Source organism: Olea europaea, chromosome 7 (genome assembly GCF_002742605.1).
Source record: "Olea europaea var. sylvestris chromosome 7, O_europaea_v1, whole genome shotgun sequence".
Classification (NCBI taxonomy): domain Eukaryota; kingdom Viridiplantae; phylum Streptophyta; class Magnoliopsida; order Lamiales; family Oleaceae; genus Olea; species Olea europaea.
Window position 1 is genome coordinate 22470676 of NC_036243.1, and position 20155 is coordinate 22490830.

A 20155-nucleotide genomic window follows, 5' to 3' on the forward strand; every position below is an offset into this window, starting at 1 on the left:
AGTAACTTAGTGAGAAACATCACTGGTAATTTGACATGATTTTCTTTTATTATTTACACTTTGAGACAAAATGATTACAAAGGCACAAAATTAATCTGTCTGTGTAAGATTTTTTATGTATATCATGACTCATGAAATTAGTAAAACCCAAGGATGTACATAGTAAATAAAGGAAAAAGAAAGGGAAATAAAGTTAAGTTACAGTTATGTAAAAATTAGAGGAAAAAGGATCAATGCATTAATTCTCATTAGTTTAATACTAAACAAAGTGAAAGAGGATATTCGGAATTAAATCCTCAAATGAAATGAAATTGAAATTCCAAAACTGAATTTGGTGACTAATGAATCCAAACATCATTCTGAATTCGACTGAAATTTAAAGGGCACTTCTTCAAAACAAAGGCAATACAAATAACCTTTTTTCCTTATTAAAATAGAAGTACATTTTTTCGTGATGGATGGTCAATGAAATTTGTAAGAAAGTCATCAACTTTAATGATTTGTGTAACTACATAATTTACTTATAACTAACGGGGAATGAATAAAATAAATAGAGAAGAAAGAGAAAAATGAAAGGAAACACTTCTATTGAGACTTGCAGTTCGGAAATAGCTAATTTGTTCTAGAATTTTGTTAATTGCAATATTTGGCTAGTGAAATTTTCCGATGAACAATACCTTGAAAATCAATAAAAAAAGCAAGAGGGAAGATAACAGCTAATCCTGCACTATTGAAAACAATAAATAGCATGGCTTCAAAGTTAATCATTTAAAAACTTCACAAGAATTAAATTGTTTTCCTTTCCTACATTCATCCCAAATTAAAAGTAAATATAATATCAAAAAATTTGCACAATACACAAAAAAGAAGAAGAAGAAGAAGAAGAAGAAGAATTGAGTAATGGAGATTATAAAATAGTAACTATGATCAAAAGTAATCACAATTAAGATAGCGTAAATACGGTGAAACCATGACGATGGACAGTTTATTTGACAAATTTCATATACATGTCATAGTACTTTTATAATTTGAGTTCATATTCATATTCATATTCATATTCGAGATAACAAAGATAACGGAATCCAAACGCTCATTATTCAATAAATCATTTTAGTTTATTAATGTGAAATTGCAATTGATAATTTTTGTCGTTTCTGAAATCAAGTTATCAGATTTGAACAAGATTATTCCAAAAAAAATAAATAAATAAATAAACTTTTTACATTACCTGCAAGTAAAAGATTAGGTGTGAAATAGAGGGTGTACAAATGAACTATAAATCCTCATCCTCTCTTATAATATAGTAGTTTATTATGGAGGCTCAAGCAAATGCCTTCATAATAACGGAGGCTCAACACTTTTGAGCCAAATGCCTCCGTAATTACGGAGGCTCGAATTTCATTTTTTTTCTTTTTCCTTCACTGGTTCTCAATAAAACAATTTAATTTCATTTAATCAATTTAGTTTTTTTAATATATATATATATATGAATTCTTCAAATGAGCAGAAATATAGATAAATGATAGACATATTAATCACATTCCCAATCGTAACATTTTGAGTGTAATCAAATAATGTGTGAAACGTGTTATATCAAATAGTCACTCACGTCGATAGTTCAATAATTTTTTTCTCCTCAATTTTATTTTTGGGAAGAGTAAGATCAGGTTTTTTCGATAATATATTGTCCATTTCTACAATCAGTGTTAATCTATTCTGCTATTTCTATACTCAATTCTATTTACTCTCTTATTTACCAATCTATTCTATCCACATTTGAATGATTCCCAAATATTTATAATTAAATAATACAACACCATTTCTTTATTGGAACTCCTTAATTGAAATATAATGTTCATAAGAAATTTACACACACATTACGCAAATAGATACATTGTTCCACCAAAACATTTATATTTCATTTTATTTTGTTTATATTTTGATACGGATCCATTGCATATCCCAAAAAAAAAAAATTTAACAGCAAAAATTCGAAATAAAATCAATTCACACAAAACGCAAGAAAAAAAATCAATCAAGCTCCGTTAAATGAAATTGAGCTGCCATCCACAAATTTCAATAAAAACAAGAATAAGAACTAAAATTCAAAACAATCAGATCTCAATCAATCCATACAAAATACACAACAAATAATTTGCGTGGTAAAATGGAGAGAATGGGCAATAGCGTCTGAAAATGAAGAAGAAGAAAGAAAGATCAACCTAAATTGAGGACAAGTGGGTGCATCACTATAACCTGCAATTTTTTTTTGGCAGACGACATCGTTTTTGTTCGAGAGTGAAAAAAAATTGCTGTGAAATGGAAGAATCTACTGCTATTTTCTACAGTAGTGAAACATTGCCCTTATATATATATATATATATATATATATATACTGACTGTTCCTATATTGATTACAAGGAAGAAAGAGAATCAGTTTTGAGGGAAAATTTTTATTCACTTGGAGTGGATGCCTGTTTATGCATTGATTATGAGGAAGAAAGATGGTCAATTTTGAGATAACATTTTGATTTATTTCAAGTGAATTTGTGGTGTTTTTCAATTATAATATAATTAGAAAAGTAGTTTTTATCGTTGTTTTTACATGTGGGATAGCTCATTTCGAGTAAAGATTTAATTTTGGAGATTTTCCACTTAAGTATACGAGTAATACTACGAATTTAATGCGTTCGATTTCTTTAATCCATGTTGAGATATTGAACTTTGTAGAAATACAATCATCTAGCAGGGCAAAGAGTAGCGAAATAAGGAATAATGATCATCTCGCTAGACGAAAGACATTTTGAAAAGAGCAAAACAAATAAATGCTACTAAAATTTCGACTGGAGGGTGTGATGATTAGAGAGGCAATGAAATGACTACCTGTGACTCGATTGGTGAAATAGTATCTCTCTCTCCAAAAGCTTTTTTTTTTATCGACACTGAGGTCGACATTGATTGATCGTAAAAAATGACAAGGTGATAAAGTGATGAACCACTTATCATAAATAATAAACATTTATCTCGAAGGTAACACTAGGTGAATGTGAATAGTCCCCAAGTCCAAACATGAGTATTTATATAAGGCATAGACTTTGAGTAATATATGGGACTGGTGAAGTAAAGTCCTACTTTTCAAGGATGGGGCTCTTATGCATAGACAAAGTCCCATTTCAAGGATGATATTTTTTTGCAGAGGTGATAAATTTGAGTTGATAGCATGTTGCACATATGTGGTGGTGTTAGTGGACCAAGCCGGAGCTCGACTTATGACTCGTATGAGCCAAGCTCATGGATCATTTGTCAAGAGCTAAGCCAAGCTTGGTCTTTGAGCTTGTGGCTCGTGGGGTCGAGCCGAACTTGGACCACGAGCGCCTTTATTTTTTTGTTCTTTTATTATAAAAGAAAGTGAAAAACCCTCATCATTTTCTCCGGGCTTGGGATCGACTATTTATTTTCGAGTAAGTGGAGATAACATTGTACACGAACTACTTGTCGTGTGTACATTTTTTTTAATTAAAATATTATTAAGTAAATAAACAAAGTTTGATTATATGACGAACTTTAATATTATTTATCTGATTACACGCAGTTTCCTAAAACAAATGTTGTATTCGAAAATGTGTGTCTTGTCAAACCTTTACGCACATCAATACTTCAAGATATGTTATTTGAGTCGACTATTAACCTTGAAGAAAGTCCTTTTACTTGCATTAAAAATGGCATTAAATTGTACCTGGGGTCCATTATACTTGTCAAAGGAAATAATATAGGGCAAGTCTTCCCAATATTTTCTAAACTTCAATTCATAGAAAACAATATATTAGGAAAATCGAGATTATTTTTGTATTTTCGAAAACTTTTTGCAACTATGTAAAGAAGTTTAAAAACTCTAACTAGTGGGATAATATATCCCAGATAAGATATTTATGGAATCATAAAGTTAGTTCCAATCAGAATCAATCAAAACATCATCGATATTCCTTACATGCCTAGAGTTATAAAATTCAGTAATTAAATGTTCGCAAGTTTTACAAGATTTCAATAATAAGTAAGTGGTATTTTATGTATTCTTTTATTCAGTTATGAAATTTTTTGGATCTTGACCAACTTGTGCATAAAATTCTTCAAATACTTGTTTCCTACTTGGTGATATGATAACATAGACTAGTGCATCCCTAATTCTATCAATTTGATCCTTAATATGCCACATACCATCTTGCATAATTAAATTAAAAATATGACAAATACAACGAAAATGAAAATCACAATATCAGGATTAAGTATCCTATATAGTTTATTCATAACATACTTGTTAACACCAGTATTGTCAAACGTAAAAGAAAGAATTTTACTTTTATATTTATATTCCCAAATAATTCGTACGATGAAATTGAAAATATTATTAACATTATGAGGAAAGTCAATTATCTTAAAAGCAATAGTTTTTTTTATGCATCACTCAAAGTTGGTCTACGTAATGTGCAGTTGTTGCTATATAACCTTTTATTTATGCATTTCCATAAATCCGAAATCAACAATATAATACCACTATATTTATTTAAATCACTAGTCAATTGGTTCTAAGCTTTAAGAAAATAATCTATGGTATCACTATGAAGAGTGTTTCTTCTTACAACTTTGTACCTTGGTTAGAGATATTCATTAATGAATGTTGTGAAAAATTATCAGTGTCCACTATGCTTAGTAGTAACTTAGCATCAACAACAAACTTCAACATTCCATCACAAGTTCTTTCCTCTTAGTGTATTCATGTGCATTCATGTGCTTAGTGTTGAAGAATAGCTACCAGAAGCAGTACTAAAAGGTAGTTGTGTTTGAGATTGATCAACAAGCCCATGTTTGGTCGTATATTTAGCATAGTGACGGTTGAGTTGGATATTGATACCCTTTTCTAATGCGAATCGTGATTAGCGATATTTATACATTGCCTTACACTCTTGGACTCTGTCGATATCGGTTTTGGTTGTAATCAATTTAAAATGTTTCTAACACTTTGCAATTTTTTTTCCATTTGTCTTTCATTTCCATCATGCGTTGGAAATTAGTAGGTTTATTTTGATAGGATCTTCATCAATGTTATCCAAATTAATTGAATTACTACTTCCATAAGCATTGTCAATGTCCATTCCCGACTAATCGTCAATGATGGGGACATCATCGAGACCAACAAATTATTGAAAAATTGAGATTGTGATGTCATAGGTAAAGTGGTGGCTACCGAACAAGTCCTCAACGAAATCATGAGAATCCATGTGTATTATGTAATAGAATGTTGATTGTACTAGAGAATAAAAATGAAATGTATAAATTGGATAAAATTGAGGGAATGTATATAATAGAATTGCAATTTAAATGTAATAAAATTATAGAATGTATTTATATCATGTAATAATGAATGTAGGTGTAATTAATGTAGGTGTAATTGTGTATGTAATATAATTGCAAAGAGGAGAAGAATTGTAAAATAATAAAGGAATTATAGAATTGTAGATAGTAGAAGATATATTGTTGAATTTGTTGTAAGAAAAATGGTTTAGATTAGAGGCATTTATAGAGGAAAAAAATTCGAATACCGTTAGGTTTTTGTGGCCGTTTCAAGCGGTTGTTTGGCTCGACGAGCCACAAGCTTAGCTTGTGGGCATTGTAAACGAGCCTGGCTCTTGGACTCTTCTACCAAGCCAGCATGTTTGGCTTGTGCTCAAGCTCGTCTTACAATGAGCTCGAACTGCAATGAACCGAGCTTTTTCGAGTCGAGTCGAGTCGATGAGCCAACGAGCTACTCGGCTCGATTGCTACAAATAACCCTTGTTTGAGCCACATTATTATTTTCATAAAAATGCATCTTCGAATAGTATATTTATGAAAAATATATGGTTAAAAAATAAAGAAAAGTTTTGAATTTGTGTGTAAAATAATTTTATTGAAGAATGTGATTGAATTGATATCAAATAACTATTTTAGAATGTATTTTTTTTAAAAAAAGTGGCTCAAACAAAAACTCAGTGTATTATCAAGATTTGATTATAATCATTTTTTTCCCTATTAAGATGTTCAACTATGAGGATGGAGAAGTCTTCATCTTTTAATTCAATTAATTGTTCCTAGAAAGCAATAATGAGAATTGGATCATCGAATATGTAATAGGTTGAAAGGATGAGCAAGTGTGCACAATTAAAATCTTATGATTATAGATTCCAAATACAGGTATGCCTTTAAAGAGGTCTTATAATTTGTCAAAATCATTTTCCTCTACTATGCACTTCTCATCAATTTTGATAATCACTATACACCACTCGACACCAATTTCTCTCAACAAAAATTACACTACTCGTCTCCAACATATCGATCAAGTACAAAATTTGACATAATTTTGCATAGTATAAAATATATCAAGAATATCATCATTTTCAATGAGTAAAAACATTAAAATTTTTTATTCAACCGTCACTTAACATTCACACGACTAGCTCTATAAATTTAGATTTGGTTTTTCAACTTTGGTTAGTTGGTTTCATGTCGCAATTGACTATTCTAAGCTCTACTCAGCTGATTTAGTAATTATTAACTATATGCGCAGTATATATACAATTAGGTTTAATATAATGGATTCTAATTGTTGGCACATGTGTTCCTAACATCATTAGAAATTAAGTAGAGAATCGTTAGCATAATCAATGTAACAATTTAACTTATCTTTGAACGAGTTTTGTTCTTAAAGGTTAATTATGTTATTATAATTAGAAGACACTTTCTCCTTTTTAAATACTAGGAACTTACTTGCTATTTAAACAATAAGTTGAGAGCTAATGCTGCAATTTTCCCAAAAAGTATTTTTATTTCCCCGAGAAAAAATCTCTGACGCCCAAAATAATTATCTTCAAAATCAAGAAAAAGCGAATCTCTAAATCAATCGTAATCGCGAGAGTAGAAATAATAAAAGTATTCTCTCTTTAGGTGACCTGTCTGGGTGGAATCCAAACCTTATCAACAGAATGGTATTTCCGTAAATATTTAATGAAAATAAGGTTATAATATTATCATTCGCCTTTGAGAGGTCTTTGGACATGGAAACCAGAGATAAAGACATGTGCTGGATGTCAACGGTCAAGATTTCTCATATAGCTAACATCTACCGTCAGATCTTCTTCTGAGCATGGTTAAGATGTGGAAACCCTAGTTCACTACAGTCCCTTTCTCTGTTCTTCTCTTATCTCTCATGCTGAAATGAGAGTCTCGTAATCAGTTTTTGAGTGAGTAAATGCACACGCGACATAGAGAGAGAATTAGAGGCTTTGTATCTCTCTCTCTCTGATTAGTAATTATAATCGCTAGGGGGAATTTGCTTTACTTTTCATGGTGTTCTTATTGGTGAAATTTGATTCTTTGCTATAAATGCGATTTTAGCTTAGATTTTTCTCAGATCTGTCATTTTCCATTTCAATCTGTTATTGTATTTCCTGGTTTTTATCTCATTTTTTGCTGATCAACTCTTTATCATCACCTTTTGATTTTTGGATTATGATGATGATAGAGCTCCGAATTTTCTTTCATTTCCTTATACAATAATTTCTTCTTGAGAAAATTTATTTTCTTCTTTTGCCACTTTGTTTCTTTCAGGTCTATTCTGAAAGTCGACTAGAACCAAGAGAAGTTTATACTCTCCATTTGTATCTTCATTTTCGGCCAAAAATCTCTAGATCTAGCGTCCATCTTGTATATTTCAGCTTAGATGCAGCAAAAAAAGAGAAACTTTTTTTTTTGAACTTCAAAATCTGTACTTCTATCTTCCTTCACGCTCAATAAATTCTACATAGTATAGTAGTTGATAAGTAGCTTTCTGCGTATCTCACCCCAAAAAAGTCACTTATATTTTGGGGAAGAGCCGTGTTAGTTGAAGATCGGGTTAGCTAGGGTTAAAACAGCCCAGATGCGTTCATTTCAGAGTATGCTGAATTACTTCCCCGAGGAAGTATTAGAGCATATATTTGACTTTTTGACATCGCATCGGGACCGAAATGCGGTGTCTTTGGTGTGCAAGTCATGGTTTGCGGTCGAGAGATTAAGCAGAGAGAAGGTTTTCATAGGCAATTGCTATGCCATCAGCCCGGAGAGGTTGATTGCGAGGTTCCCTAGGGTTCGGTCGTTGACCCTCAAAGGGAAGCCCCATTTTGCGGACTTCAACTTGGTCCCCCACGATTGGGGCGGTTTCGTGCAGCCCTGGATCGAGTCCATGGTGAAAGACGGTGTGAATCTGGAGGAGCTCAGGTTGAAGAGGATGTTGGTTTCTGATGAAAGCCTCGAGCTGCTTTCAAAATTTTTTCCCAATTTCAAGTCTTTGGTTTTGGTCAGCTGTGATGGATTCAGCACGGATGGCCTTGCTGCCATTGCATCCAATTGCAGGTCTAGACTTATACTTCATGCTTTTAGATGTTCTTCCCTTGAATTTAGCCGCTCGAGTTTTTGTTTAGCTGTCATTTTGTCTGTATTTTCGCAATCAATACAGTTAGAATGATGTTTGGCTTTGTCTTGGAGCTTTTCTTGGTTTTGGCTACTTAATTCTGATCGTTGGTTGATCTTGTTGTTGAGGCTACTGTCTAAGTCATTCAATCCTTCTTCTGGTGCTTCCCTTCTGGTATTGGTCCCTGCACTGCTTTCACCCCAGGATAGCACTTAATTAGTCTTATTGTGCATTTCTCAATATAACATTGGAATTAATTTTTCCCTGTGAATATGAAGCCTTGTTTGCACTCTTTCAAGCTCCAGCACCAACATGGATTTGTTCTCACTGTTTGCCTCATCTATTGGCTGATAAAATCTAGATGCATCCAAAATTTACAAGATTTAACTAATCATTTTCCAAAAACTCCAAAATGTAAATGTAGACTTAATACCTGTTAAGTAATGGTTAACGGGTAATGACTAGCCTTTGGATCAACTGCCTTGTGACCTATCAATGCTTCATTAAAGTTCTGATTACTGAATTCCCTCGAGGTGAATGTAGATATTTTGGATGAGTATGATAGTTATTGATTTCTTGAGCTATTCCTTTTGATAGTGTTATGTTTGTTGAGAGTGCGGTCATTGTGACAGGTTTCTTAGGGAGCTGGACTTGCAAGAAAATGAAGTTGAGGATCGGAGGGGGCAGTGGCTTAGCTGCTTTCCTGACAGCTGCACTTCTCTCGTCTCTTTGAATTTTGCATGCCTCAAAGGAGAAGTTAATTTAGCGGCTCTCGAGAGATTGGTTGCAAGATGCCGTAATCTTAGGAGTCTGAGAGTTAACCATACAGTGCCTCTTGATGCTCTCCAGAGAATTTTATTGCAGGCTCCTCAACTGGTAGATTTAGGTACTGGGTCATTTGTCCACGATCCCGAGACATGTAACAAATTAGAAACTGGTATGCCGAAGTGTACCTCAATCACAAGCTTGTCAGGGTTCTTGGAGGTTGCTGCATGCTGCTTGCCTGCCGTTTACACAATTTGCAGTCACTTGACTTCGTTGAATCTGAGCTATGCTCCGGGGATCTTTAGTAAGGAGCTTGTAAAGTTGATTTGCCACTGCAACAAATTAGAGCGCCTATTGGTTTGATTCTCTTGAAACTTTTTGTTTAAGTTAAACATTTCTTGATTTTTTCTTGAAATAATGACTATTAAGAATGTATTTTACAGGTTTTAGATACCATTGGAGATGAAGGGCTCGGAGTTGTGGCCTTGACTTGTAAAGAACTGCAGGAACTGAGGGTCTTCCCATCTGATCCATATGGTGTTGGCAATGCAGTTGTAACTGAAGAAGGATTAGTTGCAATATCAGCTGGTTGTCGCAAACTTGATTCGATTCTCTATTTCTGTCAGCAGATGACCAATGCTGCACTCATTATGGTTGCCAAAAATTGCCCCAATTTCATTCGCTTCCGATTGTGCACGCTTAACCCAACTGTACCAGATGCTGTAACAATGCAGCCATTAGATGAAGGCTTTGGGGCAATTGTCAAGTCATGCAAGGGTCTTAAGCGACTGTCTGTCTCTGGCCTCCTGACTGATCTACTTTTCCATTACATTGGAAGGTATGCAGAGCAGCTTGAAATGCTTTCAATTGCCTTTGCTGGGAATAGTGACCAGGGAATGCTTTATGTGCTGAATGGATGCAAGAAGCTCAAGAAGCTGGAGATCAGAGATAGCCCCTTCGGTAATGAGGCACTTCTAGCGGACGTGGGGAAGTATGAAACAATGCGATCCCTTTGGATGTCGTCCTGTGAAGTGACCCTCGGAGCTTGCAAAACCCTTGCCCAGAAGATGCCGAGGCTCAATGTTGAGGTCATTAATGAAAGTGGTGGTGACCAAACGGAGGCTAGTGTTGATGATAAAGTAGAGAAAATGTACTTGTATCGGACATTGGTTGGGCCCCGGAAAGATGCACCTGATTTTGTATGGACATTGTAGATGGATCACCCGCCAATTCTTCTTTGTATCATTTAGCTGTATTTTGTTTAGATGGGGTTTGTGGTTAACTAGTACTTTATTCTATTAATTTAAACCTGTGTTATGTAACTTATGTTTATATTTTGACCCATTTTCAGTGCTGTCTTAAAATTCTTGCTCTGGCCTTGATATTTATTTGCTTGTGCGAAACAAATTTTAATTTCTGAAATGGCATTGCATTCCTTCATCGTTTCCCTTAGTTTAGGTTTGTAACTCAAATCAGGTTTTCATAAAAATTATGTTTTTAATAGATTTGATAAAAGTTATTGAGTTTTATTAAATGTGATTGAAATTGAGTTTGGGGGAATTGAGTTTTCCAGAAATAGATCCAAACTGGTTTGTCTCTGGATTAATTTGCACTGACGCAGCGGGGATTGTAGCCTAAAAGAAATGCCTTTGGAGTCGTCATTGCCACCTGCTGCACAGTATTCATTACAGTATAATGAACTTGATTATGATTTACTAAAGCTAGAACAGATGAACGGTATATGTAAAGCTTGCTGATGGTTTCATTTTTCCTTTTCCAAATCTTCTTCATGTGGGGATTATAGATGGGGTTTTCATAAAAATTATGTTTTTAATAGATTTGATAAAAGTTGATAAAAGTTATTGAGTTTTATTAAATGTGATTGAAATTGAGTTTGGGGAAATTGAGTTTTCCAGAAATAGATCCAAACTGGTTTGTCTCTGGATTAATTTGCACTGACGCAGCGGGGATTGTAGCCTAAAAGAAATGCCTTTGGAGTCGTCATTACCACCTGCTGCACGGTATTCATTACAGTATAATGAACTTGATTATGATTTACTAAAGCTAGAACAGATGAACGGTATATGTAAAGCTTGCTGATGGTTTCATTTTTCCTTTTCCAAATCTTCTTCATGTGGGGATTATAGATGCCAATTACATTCTCGAATGAGAATTAAAATTTCTTATCGAAATATTGATAATTATCTTGAGGCTAGGGAAAGTGTGTCACCGACACTCAAAAGCTAGACATCCACCATATGCTATTCAGCAGAATTTGTGACACTAATAATCTGTTTACTCTTATCATATGAGGATATCAATTAATTTACCCAATGTCCATTAGTCAAACTTGGAGGAAAATGGGTGTTGATCTTGTAGCAAAACTCAATCTGTATATTTAGGTAACTGCATGCTAAAGAACTTGCTCCAATAGCTAGAAAACCCAAACTCAAATAAACAAGAAAGCCTTGATCACCATGTTCCATTGTTGGTTCAAACAAAATATACATAAATCCGGTAAGAAATATCCTCCTACCAAGGAGATTGACATTAACCAAACACTTCTACACTTTGGCAAAGCAAGGACAAATATCATACCAATTTAAAATAGCACACAAATACTACTCAATTCTATAGTTAATAAACATCTTAGCATCACGAACGATCGAGGAACAAGTTGTGAAAAGCAGTATTTCCATCACCGAAACGATGAATTACTAGACACCATATAGAACCTTGAATGCTCAGAAGCAGCATTCTTCCAATATACAGCAGCAGCAAAGTGCAGCCAAACTGCATTGCACAACAGCCAAATTAATTATCTTTGCCACAACAATTCTCCAAAGACGAAAAAGAAGGCGAACACTATACAAGTTTCAACAGTCCACAATGGAGCAAAGATAGAAGTATGCCATCATATTATCTGTAGAACTCAACAAATTAAATCTATTATCAAGTAAAAATTGATGACATTTTTGAGTTGGATAGGGTGGGTCCGAGTCAAAGAGCAACAGTTCGAAATTTTAACGATGTCTTAAGAGTTTTGAGCTTATTCGGTGTTGTTAGCAAGCTTCTATATACAACACTCTTAATTTATAAGACTTGATGAACAGCCAACGGTATTGAGTTACAAATACATATCCACCAAATAATGTGGCATTCCATCATGATTATGCAGTTATCGAATTCTGAAGTTCAATCATAGGGAAAAAGAAAAGGAATCCTGGCTAATAAAGGTTGCTTCCAGAAGGCAGCACAAGAGCATCTATCCATAAATAGCACCAATTTGAAAGATGCCATCCCGACGTTCACCTAGAACATGATTTTCTCCAACTCCAGTAATGACTATATTTTTTAGTTACAATTTTGATCTCCTCTTAGACAGCACGACTAAAATACTTTTGTCTTGCATCAATCAATCCAGAAAATATTTATAAAAGCTATAGGATTTGACATCAGTGAGTGATTTGACTGATCAATTCAACCTTACTACAGAAAAAGTTTTCTTCTGAACAATTGATAGAGATTATCCAAGTGAAAATGCAAAGTAAATGTTATATAACCTGCTGTGCACAATTTGGTAAGACACAATATAGGCAGCATTGATGAATTCAGAATTCTAGGATATCAGTCAGCATAAATGCAGCAATTATGAACAGTATCTCATGTTTTATTGAGTTTGTCACAATCAACCAATTGGAACTTCGCATGTTATGCCATTGGTTTTACAGTATATACATTTAGTGAATCCATACTGGTTGCTTTTCACCTGAATTGCAGATTAGATCCTGAAACTTCAAAATCGAATAGGTGCATATACAATTTCAGTGATAGAAGACAGATGAATCATATAACAGTAAATTAGTAAAAGACACCATTACTTATCAATGATTATTAAGCTCATTGCTAATTTCTCGACAAATCACAAAAAATGACCCAAAAAAAAGCAAGTATTTGAAAGTTTAACACAAATTATACCAATATTTAATTCCTTTAATAATTGTAATGTTTTCACGTTGAGGACGCACAAAACCTCATCATAAGTCTTCAAATATAAATATCAAGGCAAATTCTTTTAAGTTGCCTTATTTTGATGGTGGAAATAAAGGACCCCTTTCAATTTTCATGTTTGAAGGCCCTCTTCTTAACTTAAAGGAAACTGAAATGTCAAATACACCATTTTTGAAGAAGAATTTTTTTCGATCAATATCTATTTACTAGCATTTTCTATTGGAATTTTCACATTTTCTCTTCTTTTTCCAAATTTAAGCACAACATACTTTGCTGCTTGTGTGTCTACGTGTCTCAATGATATCCACAGTGAGAGAAGGAAAGAAACCATATGCAGATCCACAATATGTTGGACATGCACTTGTTACTTGAATGGTGTAAACCTCTCGATCTACAATATCCTCTGTCAAACTGTGATATTTTCATTGAAAGGAATAACTCAACATGGCTGAATTTAGGATATTGACCTTATTCATTCAACCTGATAGGATCAAGTTGCAGTGCTCTAGGGGATGCCATATGTCTTCTGTTTTTCTTCTATCTTTCACTTCATTTGAATTTCACACCAAATTTACGTAAATACTTTGCATGTGCTCAACCGTATTTGCCACAGATTCATAACAAGAAAAAACGATCAGTGCCGGCCACCCTCCCTCACAATCCACATACCTCAGCTCAATCACCAACAGGCAACAATATTTTCATTCCTTTTGTCTATTATCCCATTACATACAGAATCTTAAACCGTTCTCCTATTCATTGAAACACACTTTAAAATATTTTAAGCAAGATGACATTTTTGGTTCAATAAATGCTTTATAAAAGAGTTTTTCATTTCCATTAGTTATCTCCTATAAATTAATTCATCAAATACAAATAGCAATGATTCATTGATTACTGCAGCAACAAAGGAAGTAATTGACGTACCAGCCTCGTAAAAAAGATGTACAACCAGTGTCGCCATCATTATGGTGATGCTCACAGTGGGGGACCTGGTATTGTGGGGGTGGAGGCGGTGGAGGGTACCCTTGATTGAAATATCCTTGATAACTGTCTCCAGGCCTTTGAGGTGGTGGATAATATCCCGGCGGTGGATATGGGTACCCCTCGTATGGCGGTTGTGGTGGTGCCGATGGGTACCCAGGTGGCGGATAAGTTCCGTACCCTAATTATACAGATCCGGAAATTAAAATAACCCAGAAATTCAACCACGAAATTCCATTTAAAACATAGCTCTGTACTTTTAATTATATAAATCGAGAAGTTAAAAATTAAAATCACTCGAGAAATTCCATATATACATAGTTCCGTACCCTAATTATACGAATCGAGAAATTAAAATAAATCCAGAAATTGAAGCAATAGATTTCATATATACAGGTCCGACCCTAATCATAAGAATCCAGAAATTCAAAGAAAAAATCTCATTTAAAAAATTAATTGGAGAAAAGAAAACGGACCTGGTGGAGGGTAAGGTTCTTGAGGCACCTTCTGGTAACTCATCTTCTCTTTATCTCCCCTGAAAATACTACTCGATCGATCAAAGGTTCGAAAAAGAGAGATTTTGTTGTATGTATGTAAATACTCCTCGTAATGAATGGATTATACAGTCTCTACAGTTGCTATGCTGTATCCAATCAGTTGATGCCACGTCTGAAAGGGTGGGCGCTTGGTTAATCACAAAAATTTTAAAAATGTCAAAAGTCAAGGTGGCCTAATATTTTAGGGAAAATTGCAATAGCGGTCCCCTAACCTTTTTATTTTTTGTAGATTTTTTCCTAACCTTCATTTTGTACCAACGGAGGTTCCTAACCTTTCATAAATATGCACTTGAGATCCATTTGAAAGGAAATCGTCCAAAACACTGTTAGTTAATTGGAAAAAATTAAAGAATCAACACCAATAAAATCGTCGCGGTAATAGATAGTTTAAGAAATTTTCCCAGTTAACTGATAGTGATTTGGACAGTTTCTGCCCAATTAGATCTCAGATGCATATTTATAAAAAGTTAAAGAATTTCGTTGGCATAAAATGAAGGTTAGGATAAAGTTTGTAAAAAATAAAAAAATTAGGGACTCCTGCTACAATTTTCTCATATTTTTATGGGAGGACTTGGCCAAACGGACGGGTTAGATAAAGAACTTGGATAAATGACATTTGATCAATATTAAAAAATAAAATTAAAAAATGATATATTTGTCCTTCAGCTAAAAGCAACATAATCACCCAAATTCCCCCATTTTCACCTCCTCCTTTTTTGATGAATTCTATTCCCCAAATTTGAAATTCCAATGTCTTCCTCTTCACCTCATTTTACTGTACATTTCAAGATTACAAAAACTTCTCCCTCAACTTTATTTCACATTAATTTGGTCCCATTTGGTACACATTAATATAAAAGTAACAATAAAAAATATAATTGTTACGGACCCCACACAAGAGATAGAAAGTCAAATATGATGACTTGATGTGATGGATAACGATCATATTTTTCATTTTAATGGACAAATAATGAAAAACAAACGGGGACTTCATCCTTTTTCTGAACAAATAGGTACAACTAAAAAAAAAAAGGGGTAATTGGCACAAAATGTCCCTACCTTTCAAGTGTATTGTGAAAAACATCCATACTTTTCATTTTTTGGCACAAAACATCCCTACATTCCACTTTCTTGGCGCTGAACGTCATTTTTTATCAATTTTTGACTATTTTACCCTCTATTCAAATAAAACAAAAAGAAAAGAAAGGAAAAAAACAAAAAACTAATTGCAACCACATTTCCAAATTTTCTAAAAATTGCAAATGGTAGCTTGATAATTACCATATTAAATAAATTGAAAAAAAAAATCAAAAAATTAAGAAAAAAATTTAAAAAATGGGTTGTCTTCTTCACCCCACCCCACCATACAAAATCTCTCTGCACAGCAAATCCTCCAAATCCGAAACCCCATTACATCTCTCTGCACTTCCCCTCTTTGTACAAGCTCCTTCATTTTCATATCCAGTATCAAACCCCATTGTGCAGAAAGATGTAATGGGGCTTCGAATTTGGAGGATTTGCTGTACAGAGAGATTTTGTATGGTGGTGTGGGATGGGGTGTGGTGTGGTGAAGAAGACAACCCATTTTTTTAAATTTTTTTTCTTAATTTTTTGATTTTTTTTAATTTATTTAATATGGTAATTATCAAGTTACCATTTGCAATTTTTAGAATTTTTAGGAACGTGGTTGCAATTAGTTTTTATTTTTTTTCCTTTCTTTTCTTTTTGTTTTATTTGAATGGAGGGTAAAATAGTCAAAAATTGATGAAAATGACGTTCAGCGCCAAGAAAGTGGAAGGTAGGGACATTTTGTGCCCAAAAAATTAAAGGTAAGGATGTTTTCTACAATACACTTGAAATGTAGGGACGTTTTGTATCAATTACCCAAAAAAAAAGTAAGTTTCCCCTCCATTTTTTCATTTTAAATGTGATTTTGCGCTTCCATTGGTGTAGGATAAGCATGACAAAGTGTAAAAAAATAAAAAATAAAAAAAATAAAAAAACATTATTTATGATTTCATCGTTTATCTTGGACACTAGAGATTATGCAATTTTTATATTATTGCTTAAGCCTTAAGACAGTCTGTACGAACTGATAAAACCCTACCACTTGCGCGGAAATAGATAAAGCGGAGCCTTAAACGGGAAATGGTTAGTTTATCTTAGTTGAATTTTGCTTCTCTCACTCTCTCTCTCTCTCTAAAATATTGGAAATTGTTTATTTTAACTCGAAGATGAATTATTAATTAATTAAACTCATTGCCTGATCCATAGCTAATTCAACTTAGGGTCGATTGTAAAGGTGCAAAAGACAAACCTATTTCATGTAAGTTGAAAACAAAACCATATGAATTCAATTTCCACTCAATTGGTCAAAAATATGTTTTAAGTGTTTGTATCTTGGAATTCGAACTCCATTTTCACTTTCGAATCAAACAATCAAAGTAGAAAATAAATTCTCCGGATGTGACATTTTCCATGAAATTTAATCCTATCAAACGAACTAGTTTTATCTTTCTATATTTTCAGTTTCTTAACTTATTTAAGTCTGCATATGATTTTAGTTAAGCAAAAGTATTTACACGATATTCTCCTACTTATTTATGTCCCTATATGATTTTAGTTGAGGTTAGTTGAATTTTTTAACGTGAATGGATTTTTGATAAATTTGAGGTTTTGGAGATGGTGGATTAAAGATAGCGAAAATTGTGTCAATAGCTTGATAAAAAAATTTATTAATTAAACTTATCGATCGATAATTTAGTGAAACGTGTTCATTTCAGTATCATAAATGTTTTGCACATTTAGAAGGATGCACAAAAGAACATAAAATTTTACTTGCCTCTACTTTGAGGTGTGGATTGATAACGAGGTCAAGTTGAGTTACGATAAGCTATTTGCTCCTATCCAGGTATATATTATTTGACTTTGGCATTATTTGTTGTTTCTCTTATGTGATTGCAAGTTTTTTTATTATTTTGTATTTTATACAAGGTAAAGATGGAAGCTCAAGACATAGTAAACAAGTAGATTGGTAATTGGTGTAGAGTAAATTGATTTAAGAAGTATTCTACAACTTAGATGATAGGAATCAAGACCTAAATACAAATTCTTTGTTTTGTACATTTGCTGAACTTCAAGGACATAAAATTTGCATCACAACTGGTACACCAGCTAATTTTGAGGTCGATAAATTGGAGACAAGCTTACAAGATATGGGTTGTAAGAGTTCACGATTGGTTTATATTTATGATAGTTTGCCAAAATACATCCGTTCTGCTCAGCTGGCCAAATGTATGAAGCCTATTCAAGCTCAATTCGATATAGATTTGGTTCGTCAGGAATATATGTCCAATTGGAGGAAAAAAAATAGTTGCAAAGATATTTGCACGACATTTTTATCCATATATTAATAAACTTTTTGAAGTTACATCGTTTATTTAATTTTCAGGAGATGGATTTTTTAGTTATAAATGTTTGATTTTAAGTTAAATGTTGGTATGTATCTTTATAGCGTTGATGTATTTAACATCACTATCTTCATTCCAAAATATAGGTGAAAATCCAAAAATCGACACTTGTGCTTCTTGAGAGAGAGAGAGAGAGAGAGAGAGAGAGAGAGAGAGAGAGGTGCCATAAGTGGACTTAAGCATCCATGAGAACGTTATAAGTGTCATTACTTGAATTATAAGCGTCTATGAGAACGGTACAAGTGTCTTTACTGACTTATAAGCATCTATGAGAATGACCAAAGTGTTGTTATTGGACTTATATGCGTTCGTGGAATGACACTTATTGCATTACGGGATATGAAAAACGATTCTTGTGTTGTTACATGTGAAACTTATTTACATTATAAGATGCGTATGACCCATACAAAAATTGTGCTTTTACCAACTCAATACCATATAATTTATATCATTCCAACCCTTCTTTATGACACATTTAACCTTTCTATGTTACACACGTTAGGAATCCATTAAAAGAGGTCGTTCCATTAAAAAATTAAAATTAATTTTTTTTTATTTTAAATATAGGTTAAAAACTACAAAACGATGCAAGTGTCGTTACTGGACATGAAAATGGTCCTTTGTACCTTATGTGTATAAACACGAGTAATATAAGAAATCACCATTCATTCGTACCTCATGAACTGATAAGCGAAACTTTTTATATAATAAGATGCATATAACATGGAAAGGCCCGAATTTTTTTTTTAAAAATATAATCATTTTACTTTTTTGATAAATGAGGGATTAAAAAGAAACAATTTTTTTTAATTCTTATATTTTTATTTGTGTCAAATAATTAGATTTTGATAGAGCAAAAATAAACTTATCAATTTTGAATTCTTTTTATAGGTCGTAATCAATTAGAAGCTTTGACCCAAGAAAAAGTTAATTTGAATAAGGTAGTCCCAAGATATTGTAGTTCCAAAATGTATGTTTTTGTTACTAATGAAGTTGCTAATTTATTTTCCTTTTTGGTTGCCAAATAGGGTTAATTTCTACGTTAAACTATATTTAGTACAATCCAAATTTTACCATTGTAGTTGTAAGTGAATCTACTTTTGGTGAGATAAGCATTAATTATATATTTTATACCAATTCAATTACATCTGTCATAGTATGATTTGTTTTATCGAAATTCAATTCCTATCCAAATTTGGTACACATTTTTTTCCATCACAATTGTACTATGACTCAACTACTATTTTTTTTTTACAATAAATAGTTTACAATTGTTCCATAATTGTCAACTAAGAAATTTTATACAGCAGATAGTAGAGAGAGAGAGTCAATCTCGATTTTAATGACGCAGTCGAGAAAGTTGAAAAGATATTGGAATTCTTTCAAAAATTCATTTTATTTGACGAGGTAAGATACTTTTGTGCAAGAGTTTGTTTCCGTATACTTTTATGTTCAATAATTTATGTATGGATTGTTAGTGAACCTTCGACTTTGACCTAACGGAATGTGAGCTTTGTTGGGTTCTTTTAGAACGAAATGTGAAATCCTTTGGTAATTCAAAGTACTATTGATGGATTTGTCACTATCCATAAAAAAGTGGTATGAAATATTTAATTTATTGTTATATAATTTTTTATGAAAATTGCACGTATCTGACTAGATATTTTTGAATAGGGTAATTGGGACAAAATATCATTACCTTTTAAGTTTATTATGAAAAATGTCCATACCTGTCATTTTTTGACATTTTGCTTACCTTCTACATTTCTTTGCGTTAAACGTTCTTTTCACCAAAGTTTTAACTTAAAGTAACCAATATACCCTCATATCTAAATAAAAGCCAAAAAAAAAAAAAAAAAAAAAAAAAAAAAAAATTAAAAAAAAAG

The 20155-nt window shown here is 32.9% G+C and overlaps 2 protein-coding genes across 3 annotated transcripts; one reads left to right on the forward strand and one right to left on the reverse strand.

Moving 5' to 3' along the window:
* The first annotated feature begins 7137 nt into the window (after positions 1-7137).
* Positions 7138-10615, forward strand: LOC111397453 (protein AUXIN SIGNALING F-BOX 2-like). 2 transcript variants are annotated; one of them, XM_023024397.1, is made up of 4 exons: positions 7138-7392; positions 7642-8424; positions 9115-9604; positions 9691-10615. In XM_023024397.1, the coding sequence occupies exons 2-4, from the start codon at positions 7952-7954 to the stop codon at positions 10459-10461; spliced, it is 1734 nt and encodes a 577-aa protein (XP_022880165.1). In that variant the 5' UTR covers positions 7138-7392; positions 7642-7951; the 3' UTR covers positions 10462-10615. The 2 variants fall into 2 exon arrangements, with proteins under 2 accessions (XP_022880165.1, XP_022880166.1); XM_023024398.1 differs by having other exon boundaries at positions 7139-7274.
* Positions 10616-11682: 1067 nt separating this feature from the next.
* Positions 11683-14868, reverse strand: LOC111397454 (cysteine-rich and transmembrane domain-containing protein WIH2). The gene is made up of 3 exons (XM_023024399.1): positions 14719-14868; positions 14186-14423; positions 11683-12040 (listed from the first exon to the last, which is right to left on the reverse strand). Exons 1-3 carry the CDS (start codon positions 14759-14761, stop codon positions 11992-11994), a joined length of 330 nt encoding a protein of 109 aa, XP_022880167.1. The 5' UTR covers positions 14762-14868; the 3' UTR covers positions 11683-11991.
* Between the last annotated feature and the right edge of the window lie 5287 nt (positions 14869-20155).